This window comes from Vicia villosa, linkage group LG7 (assembly GCF_029867415.1).
Source record: "Vicia villosa cultivar HV-30 ecotype Madison, WI linkage group LG7, Vvil1.0, whole genome shotgun sequence".
Lineage (NCBI taxonomy): Eukaryota > Viridiplantae > Streptophyta > Magnoliopsida > Fabales > Fabaceae > Vicia > Vicia villosa.
In genome coordinates this window covers 2158867-2169099 of record NC_081186.1, presented here as the reverse complement: position 1 = coordinate 2169099, position 10233 = coordinate 2158867, and the positions used below count along the sequence as shown (strand labels likewise).

General features: G+C 36.3%; 1 protein-coding gene across 1 annotated transcript; it reads right to left on the bottom strand.

Moving 5' to 3' along the window:
• Positions 1-5753: 5753 nt before the first annotated feature.
• LOC131616911 (serine/threonine-protein phosphatase 7 long form homolog) lies at positions 5754-9923 on the bottom strand. The gene is made up of 6 exons (XM_058888353.1): positions 9879-9923; positions 9076-9797; positions 8899-8989; positions 8609-8809; positions 5902-5993; positions 5754-5829 (listed from the first exon to the last, which is right to left on the bottom strand). The coding sequence occupies exons 1-6, from the start codon at positions 9921-9923 to the stop codon at positions 5754-5756; spliced, it is 1227 nt and encodes a 408-aa protein (XP_058744336.1).
• Between the last annotated feature and the right edge of the window lie 310 nt (positions 9924-10233).

Genomic DNA, 10233 nt, shown 5'->3' with positions numbered 1-10233 from the left:
TGTTGAGGAATCAGAGTTTTAATCTTGCCTCACAAAAGAGTCTCCCTCAGTTGTCACAAACAATTGCATTGCATTGATCATATATCATGCATAGAAAAATTCAACATCATGCATTAAAACAAATTTCATACTCATTTGCATTTTTCGAGGTCCTGTTGCTATCAACATCTTCACCTTGAGATCAAAGTCCAACTTACTTGGCACCTATCCAAAACAGATACTTGTTTGTCTTGTCCGTCTAGTGTTATTCCTAGATGTATCTTTTCTTCTTTTAGTGTCATTCCTGAAAGATTTACATCATGTTTTATCTTGGTTCCCTTCAATCATGTTTTATCTTGATTGTCTCTGATCATGCTTTATCCCGATCGCCACCATGTTTTATCTTGGTTCCCTTCAATCATGTTTTATCTTGATTATCTCTAATCATGCTTTATCCTGATCGCTTTCAAACGTGTTTTATCTTGGTTACCTTCAATCATGTTTTACCTTGATTGTCATTTGATGTTATCCAATCATGTTTTACCTTGATTATCCCTTAATGACATCCAATCATGTTTTACCTTGATGGACCTGTGATGATTATCTAATCATGTTTTACCTTGATTATCCGTTGATGATTATCCAATCATGTTTTACCTTGATTATCCTTTGACGATGCCCAATCATGTTTTACCTTGATTGTCATTCGATGTTGCCCAATCACGTTTTACCTTGATTGTCATTTGATGTTGCCCAATCATGTTTTACCTTGATTGTCATTCGATGTTGCCCAATCACGTTTTACCTTGATTGTCATTCGATGTTGCCCAATCACGCTTTACCTTGATTGTCATTTGATGTTGTCCAATCATGTTTTACCTTGATATTCAATTGATGTAGCCACATTCATGTATGCCTTAGATATTCTCTATTGATTCTTCCCGAAGTTCAATCATGTTTTATCTTGAAAACTTCTGTCGACTGTCTCTTTCTCCTGTGGAATCCAAGTTTTATCCCTGGATGAAACATACCTTTTCCCCAGTGGAATCCTTTCTTATCTCCCCAGTGGTGTTATACTTCCCTCTATTCTATAATCATACTTGATGCATCCATTAGCATCGCATCATACCTTAGGTTCAAAAATTGTGTGTTTTATATTTAAGTCTCTTCAATTACGTCGAGCTGAGGATTTTAACCCTCACATCTCCGGATAGAAGAAACTTAAATAGGGGCATCTGTCATACCCCAATTTTTGACCCTAAGATCATACAACAGTTGCATATCAATCATCAATCAAGAGTTTCATCTTAAAACTCTGCTCTCGGTGTTATGCTCATTTCATCTGTAAGAGGGATCATCAAACACCAATGTTTTTTTGTATATATATGTTTTACTAACCCAAAATACCAAAAATATTGCCTTGTGCTTTTGTATGTTTGTGTTTTGTAGGTACCAAGTCAAAGTATCCATCAAAAAGGGCATTTTTCAACATTTTCACTGTGCAAATCGATTTGCATAAGGTGTAAATCGATTTACACAACTGATTTTTGCCCAGATTTTGCTTCTTCCATCAGTGCAAATCGATTTGCATAAGGTGCAAATCGATTTGCATAACTGTTTTTTCCCCAGATTTTGCCTTTTTTCAGCTATGTAAATAGATTTGCATAAGATGCAAATCGATTGCACCAGCACGAATTTGGAAAAATGAAGGCAAATTTCAGCTTTTTGAAGTGTTGACATCATTTGCAAGCATGGGAAGCATGACTTGGTTCTTACATTTGATTTCCTACATCATCTAATCATGTACCCTCATGTGATTGCATCAAGACCATTGGATTTCATTTTTGGCTCCAAATCACTTTTCCAAGCCTAATTCTATTTTCCAATCCTAACTCCAAGCCACAAAAATTCCCAAGCCTAGCTCCTATAAATTGAGGCATTCCCCTCTTCATTTTTCAAGCTTTGATAGCCAAGAAACTTATTGCAAATTCTCTCCTCACCTCTTCCAAACCCATCACTCAAAGCTCTTTTTCTTCCACACAAATTAGTGAGTCACATCTTGAACCTCACTAATTTGGAGCTAAACCTCAACATAAACACTACTTTTCTTCATCAATTGTGAGAGATCAAGGCTTGTGGTTGTGTGTTCTTGAAGAAGATTCAAAGTTTGTGAAGATTTGGTAAAATTCTAGATCCTTTTCATGATCCAAGATGTGATCCTTTGTTGTTTATGCTTGATGCACCTTTGGTGCTACATTGATGAGATTTGCTTGCTTAATTGATACATTTTCGTGCACAAATTGATCCAAGATCACAAGGTGTTTGGTTTTATGTTTAAACAAGTTTTCTTCTCTTTATTTGCTGTTTTTTTGAAAACTGTGTTGTGCAAATCGATTTACATCTTGTGCAAATCGATTTACATAACTGAAAACTGCGCAGATTTTGAAAACAGAGTTATGCAAATCGATTTACACTCTGTGCAAATCGATTTACACTGGGCAGAATGCTGATTTTTGTGGTTTTTGACTTGTTTTTGGTTCTAACTCATCTTCTACCCCATTCTTTTGATATTTTCTTTGAATCACAAGTTAGAGGCCTAATTTATCTCTAATTTCAATGGACTTAGGGCGTCGATAGGATGAGAATCCAAATCCGCAAAATTATGTGATTGAAATTATGGATGAAAGGAGCTTTTAATGTGGTTCCATCTTTTACTTCTCTTTATTTTGATCGATGAAAGTCTTAATGCCTTGAGAATTCTTATGGATTCTTGGTAAAGACTAGATCACTCACCATTTTTCTTTTCGTGCGGTATTGCTTTCGGAAGGCGATCTACATATCGTTCTTCTCGCATGCATTAGCACATAAAGTTTTGACCGGCCTCGTTGTAGGGTGATTTCTACATAAATCACTTGGCGATCTGCTTAACATAGCGCAATATTTCGTGTCCCGAATCAAAAAGATCAAATATGGAAGAGAATTGTATGCGGTTGATTTAAGACTTGTGGAGGTTTTTATCGTGTAGTCGCTATGATTTTATCAAGCTTCTGATAAACCCCATTGAATTTAAATCCGAGTACATCATTCACTCACCATCGATCTCCTACTAATTTTGATAACATACTTGACAAGTTTCAAGATGGTTATCTTTAACATTTAACAACTAACTTTAATTTCCGCACCTTTACTATACCGCTCTCTATATTACCGCTCTTTATATTACCGCTCTTTATATTTCTAGCTTTATCGCTTTATTTTATCATTTCATCATATTTACTTTCCGCCGTTTTTTTTTCTTTGTCCACTTGGACATATGTTTTTGCTTCCGTTATTTTTCTTTTGTCCACTTGGACCATACTTTATTTTTTCGCTAAAACACTAATAAACAATCGAAAATCTAAAAAATACATAAGGTTCTCTTTGGACTATCGGTTACTATCCCTAGCGCTTTGGAGATTCGGACTTATGGACCTAGTACCTTTGGACTCATTCTATTACTATCATGTGATTGTTCTGTCTGTCTGGCATTGTTCTGTTGTATGTTTATGTGTACAGGTATTTCCTTGAAAGCCCTTGATGGTTAATTCCAAGGCATTGAGATAAGGATTTTACCTAAAAACAGCCGTTACTCTGCCCGATTTTCGTCAGAATCTTAATGTGCTTAATAAAAAGTGGTGCTAAGACAATAAGTTCATCTGGATCCCCAAGTGTTAATGTGTTGGTATTGATAAATCCAAAGGATGGGAAAACTACCTTGGCTCTTAATGTCAAGTGTTGGCTTCTTATTTCGGTTAGACCGTTTCTTTCCTTAGCTTTTATTTTATGCATTAGGTTAGCCTCTTCATCTCCTCCCATTCTTAAATTTTCAAAATCTTCTCCCTTTTTCCAAAATATTCTTATGTTTGCAATCTTTTCAAAACCTTTTTCTTAAAAATATCTTTCGCCCCTAGTGGCTTTTCTTCAAAAGTTTAGACACCGTTAATTGTCGAAACGAGTGGTTATACCCCACGATGTTGAAATTGATTGATAATAACAAGATCTTTTCCGCGTGAGAGAGCTAGTGGCATACTCGTTGATTTTATCCGAGTTGGCGCCCTTCTTTCATTTGCGATGCAAAGAACTTGTTTGTTCTCATGCTCAAGATCAATGGCTGAGTATTTCTCTCTAACGACAACAAAGTGTTTATTCGTTTTAAAAACTTTTTTTTCCCAAAAGCGGAACTACATTAGCTCTGACTTCTCCATTGCACCGAGGAGGTATGTAGGCCCAAACCTTAACGCTTTGCCGAGCTTATTTTAAAAATAAAACAAACTCTCTTTTTAGCACACACACAGATTTTCAAAAAGGTTCCTGTGGAGTACCACAGATATGAGGGGTGCTTAAAACCTTCCCCTCATATAATCAACACCCGTACCTGAGATCTCTTTCTTTTTTTAAAAACAAAACTTTGGGTTTTACGTTCTTTTCCCTTTTCCTTTGAAAAAATAAAGCGCGGTGGCGATTTCAAAACGGAATATTGATTCGAGTCAATCCCATGGCTTCGATATCAGATTTTCCCCGCTACAGTAGGCCATACTGCACAGGCCCAAATCCGGCCCTGAAGGTGAGATTGATGGGACTGACAAAAAATTGAGAAGAACAAGTTTTATATTTAAGTGCTCTAGGTGCCAAAAAACCGGACATAACAAAAAGACTTGTAAGGTCAGACCAACTAAAGCAACTCAAACCACTGCTACACAGGCTTCAGCAACACAAGCTGCTGTTGCATCTCAAGCCAATGCAACACAGACTGTTGCATCTCAGGCCAATGCTACACAGACTTCAACAACACAAGTTGTTGCATCTCAGGCCAATGCTGCACATGCCAAAGCTACACGGGCTACTACAAAACAAGGTGGTGTAACACAGGGATACATGAATGCAACTCAGTCTTCTCAAGGGAAGGCAACATCAGGGAAAGGCAAAAGGAACTGGAAAGCAACATAAACTTGGTGTAAGAAGGCCCTTTGTTCCACCAAGAACAACGACAAGATCCTTTGCATCCAAGAGTGTGGTTGGTTCTACCACTAGAAGGTCTACTCCAACTAAGAGAAGCACATCAAAGAGAACCCTATAGTAGTACTTAGTCTTATCTAGTTTGTGGACTTAGGATGTCAATGTAACATTTTGATCTTATGTATTGTATTTTGAACATGTCTATGTAACATGACAATGCACTTTGGAATACTTATGGAAATATGCCTATGTCTTGCAAAATTATCAATTAATGTCATTTTTTCTTGCAACAATATCTGCTTTTGTGTTAATGTCATTCTGTGATAAGCCAATAAATTTTGTTAATGTTTAGGTAATTTGCTATGTGTTTAGGTAAATTCAAAATCTTGTGTCATTATGGATGTGAAAATTGCTATCTCATATGCCAAAAACATTAAGAATAACAATTAACTGATAAACTGTGTCAAACATTAATAACATTCAACTGATAATTGTGACCAAATACACATGATATTACACATTTTTCTGATAGAGTGTGTTACAAAAACACATAGACATTACACATAACAGCTTATACATACTCCTAAAAAATCCTTAAAAGACATACACCTAACATTACAATACACATCAAGTTCACTGATTTTTTCCACTTCAACATCTTGTTCAATTGAATTTGCATTTCCATCACCGAATTCCCTAGTTCTTCATTTCTAATCCGCAATTTTCATACAGCTTTTTGGTTTCATCAAATTCTCTTGATATGCATTCTAACTTATTCATCAGGACTTGATTTCTGTCTTCTGTCCTTTCCTCATTAAACCAACAGAAAAACCCACATCCTCTTTCCAAGGATCCCTGCAAATTTTAAATTTAAATCAAAACATATTTACCATATGTTAACATACCCAAACAAAAATTAGGACTTACCTTGTAATTGTTACAACTGGGGAGCTAGTGTATACACATGACTCACAATTTTCAGAATTTTTCTGCTTCACACGCGAAGAACAATGGTTGGCCTTCATCAATCAGTGACCAAAACGAGGTGAACAACAAGAGAACGGTGATAACAAAGAAAATGATAATGGTGAAGATGTTGGACAAACAAAGAGAAAGAGGGAGAAGAATTTTCCCTAATTTGGCCTCGGCTGAAAACGACGAGGAAGGAAGATGAAGTATAATGCAGGGGAACACAAGAAATATAAAGAATATGAAGAAAACTTGCCAGCTCACCTACAACGTAGATAAAATAGACGGACGTTTGAGGCCAACTGACGAAAGGGACATGTTTGTATCTTTTAGAAAATTAAAAGAACAAAGTGACACGAAAAAAGATAAGGGACCAAAGTGAACCAGAGGCTATAGTTAAGGGACTAAAATGAATATTTTGCGTTTAAAAAATTTATATAAAGATCATTTTATTGATTTTTTTCTATTACATTTAATATTTCAGAATTTCATAAAAAAATGTTTTTACAGAAAATATTTTTATTTGATGATTAAATATTTAGTTAGAATATGAATTTAAAATACAATTCAAATGTATATTATGATTTTATTTAAAATTAAAATTATCTAAACTTTAAATATTTTTCAAGACTAAAAGAAAATTTCTAAAATAAAACTTCTGAAAAAGTAATCAGAAACATAAATTGTTAATTCATCTTCTTAGTTTCTAAAATAAAATTATGTTATATAAATAAAAAAAACTATTTTAATATTGTATCTCGCATATTACAGAATTATATTTATCACAATTTCATTTGATAAATAAATTATACTAAAATTACTTTTAAAATCAAACCACACTTCTAATATTTTAATAACATTTTAATCATCGCAACAAAGACTACTAAGTAAAAATTTAATACAAAAGTATTGGGATGATTAAAAGTACTTTTTTTTTTAATAATCAAGCAATTTTATATATCAAGAACCAAAAGTTCTTACAAAGTTACAAAAGGCGAACCAAACCCGAAACCGGGAAAATTAAACACCAAATATACCTAAGAAAGATACAACATAGGATCTTTGTTGAACTCATATAAATTGTATTTGGTCGGATTAATATTCCCGATGAACGACCAACGCCACAAAAGAAGAATTTTTTTTTTAAAATATCCAGATTTTTCAAAAAAATTTCAAAAATAACAACATTTTCAAAATAATTACCAAAATGTTTTTTTTTTACTTTTAACACGTTGTCGCCAGGGGGGTGGCGACAACGTTCTGGGCCTAGGAGCTGTCGCCAGTGGGCCTGGCGCCTCCTCTTTGTTGTTTTGGTGTTGTCGCCACCCCCCCTGGCGACAACACCCCCCCCTATTTTTTTTTCTTTTTTTTTTGTTATTTTTTTTCTTTAACAATCTTTTATCATATAATTTTTTACAGTATTTTTTTTTAACTACAATTTTTCAATAATTTTTTTATATTGTTTTTTTTATCTATCTTTTTAAAATTATTTTTGGAAGTTGGTGGTGGATTCATTATTTTGAAAGTTGGACATTCGTTAAAAATAATTATATATTAAAATACAATAACGATACATTAACGATACAAATACATTAAAATTAAAAACATTACAAAATACATTAACGATACAAATACATTAAAATTAAAAACATTACAAAATACATTAACGATACAAACATAATTCCTATTGAGCGCCACGTGGACCATGGTACGATCCACAATCAGGTTGTCTAATAGGTCGTGTAGAAGGGTCACGAGTTGGTAATGCCCCCCTATTCCTGCGACGACGCCCCCCTCTATTTGGTTCGTCTTGTGCTTGCGTCGACGGCCCCTCAATGAAATCTGGGTCTTCAAAATCTGTGGGTCGTCCTTGACCTCTAGAAGAATTCCCTCCATAGGATAGGCGGGTGCCCGCGGCGCTGTCAAAGCTTTGTCTAGGCGGGTTGAAATTTCTCCTAGTGGGTGCGGCCTGGAAGTTTTGGAAGTTGGTGGTGGTTCCGGTTTGGTTAAAATACAATGGTTGTGGTGGTGTGTTGAGGTCAAATGGTTGGTTGGTGTACTGTGGCGTTGGTTGGTCGAATGTGGTGTATTTCGGGTATTCTTCTTCTATGCCCATGTCGGGGGTTATTGGTGGTGATCTTGAAGAGCTCCCCGCATGGAATTCTTGGAAATGTGATCTGGAAGAGCTCCCTACATGGAATTCTTGATTTTGTGGTTGAGTTTGGGATGGAAAAAACTGGTGGTATTGTTGAGAATGTTGTTGGTAAAAAGGTGTTTGTGGTTGGATTGGTTGTTGGTGGTAACTTTGTTGTTGTTGTTGGTGTTGCCGTGGGTAATGCTGTTGTTGGTAATTTGGCGGTGGTTGTTGTTGTTGTTGGTAATTTGGTGGTGGTGGTTGTTGTTGTTGTTGGTGGTAATTTGGTGGTGGTTGTTGTTGTCCTCCAAAATATGGAGGTTGTGCTCGCGGGTCAGCTAAATAGAAAGGGGCAGACACAATCATTTCAGGATTTGTGACCGATCTGTACCAGTTGACATATTCAACAGTTGGCTTCATTTCTTGCGGCGCCACAGGAAATTCTAGAACATATTTGGAACGACGAGCCCATATTTTACGCTGATCTATAGCAAACGTCTTGTAATTTTCTACGTACCACTATTCGCTAACCTTCGCCAGATGCCAACGTCCCAAACAGTCAGGTTCAGGTGGGTCAGGGATACCTTGATGCATGCCGAATTGGAGCTTCACACGGTCACTTTGGTGCATCTCCACAGTGGTGAACCGTATGATGGGTGATTTTGTCGTCCAAATAGCCGCCTCGTCAAGGTCGGGTACGTGATCCAATTCCAAGTAAGGTCTCCAAATAAACTGCAAAGCAAATAATATTAATTTCAAAATATAGAAGATAGTAAATTTTATAAATATATTTTGAAAATGGAAATTTTTAGTGGTCTTACATCTTGGGGTCCAAGTCGATCTAATAGTTGGCGGTAAAAAATGATTTTGGATAAAGGCGTATTGGTGTAATCCAACCCGATTGCATTAAACCTAAACACATTAAAAGATAAAAATCAATATAGTTACAAATAATAATAGAATAAAAGGCACTAATTAAAATAAGATCCAAAAGTTACCTTGAAGCGTAAGGGAAGGCGAAACTGTTTGGATTTGCAGGGGCCAATACCGGCATTCTCCACCATGCCCATGCTTGTAGCAAGAATGCGCATCCACTAAATGTACAACTATTCTTTTTTGCACATTTGCACAAGGAACTATAGAGGTATGCTAACACAGCCGAACCCCAACTATATGTCTTTATTGCATCAATGTCCCCAAGTAAACACAAGTACATAAAATTAACACTATTTCCCGTGCCTTCGGGAAATAAAAACTTACCAAACAATAACATAATATACATCCTAGTTTTCTGTAGGATACTTTCTTCGTCAGAAAACTCATTCAATTTAAGGTCATCATAAGCTAGTTGAAGGCCAGCAAGCTTTATACCTTGTCCCCTACCCCTTTGTCGCCCCTCACCCTCTATTAAATCCACACCCAACAATTCGACGCATAGAGCGTTTGGTTGTTGGACATTTCCATACACTGCCTTTCCATTTGTTTTGAGACCCAATAACATGTACACGTCCTCTAGAGTGACGGTACATTCACCCATTGGAAGGTGAAAAGTATGGGTCTCAGGCCTCCAACGCTCACACAATGCTAATATAAACTTCATATCAACTTTGCTTTCTGTTAAGTTCATTACCTCACCAAATCCCGCACGTTTAACGTAGTCCACAATCAAAGGGTCAGGAGCATTCATCGGTCCAGCACGGGTCCTAAATCTCGTGATATCCTATAAAAAAAACATTACCCATAAGTATTTGAAATTAGAAAATTTAAGGTGAAAAAAAATTAAGTGTTTACTCAAACTTACAAAATCAGCAATGTTTGCAATGGTTCCTCGATGCTCTTGACCCATAGTTAGGAGAGACATGTTTGTTGACGAGAAAAAAATGGTGGTTCTGATGATAAGTTGCTCTGATGAAAGTATAAGAGGTGATGAAGAAACTGAACAAGTTTGTGAACATATTTATAGCCAAAATGCATAGGTGAGGACGAGATTCCCTGCAGTGTCTCGTCTTGTCATGTCTGTGGTGGGGACGAGATTCCCTGCAGTGTCTCTTCTTGTCATGTCTGTGGTGGGGACGAGATTCCCTGCAGTGTCTCGTCTTGTCATGTCTGTGGTGGGGACGAGATTCCCTGCAGTGTATCGTCTTGTCATGTCTGTG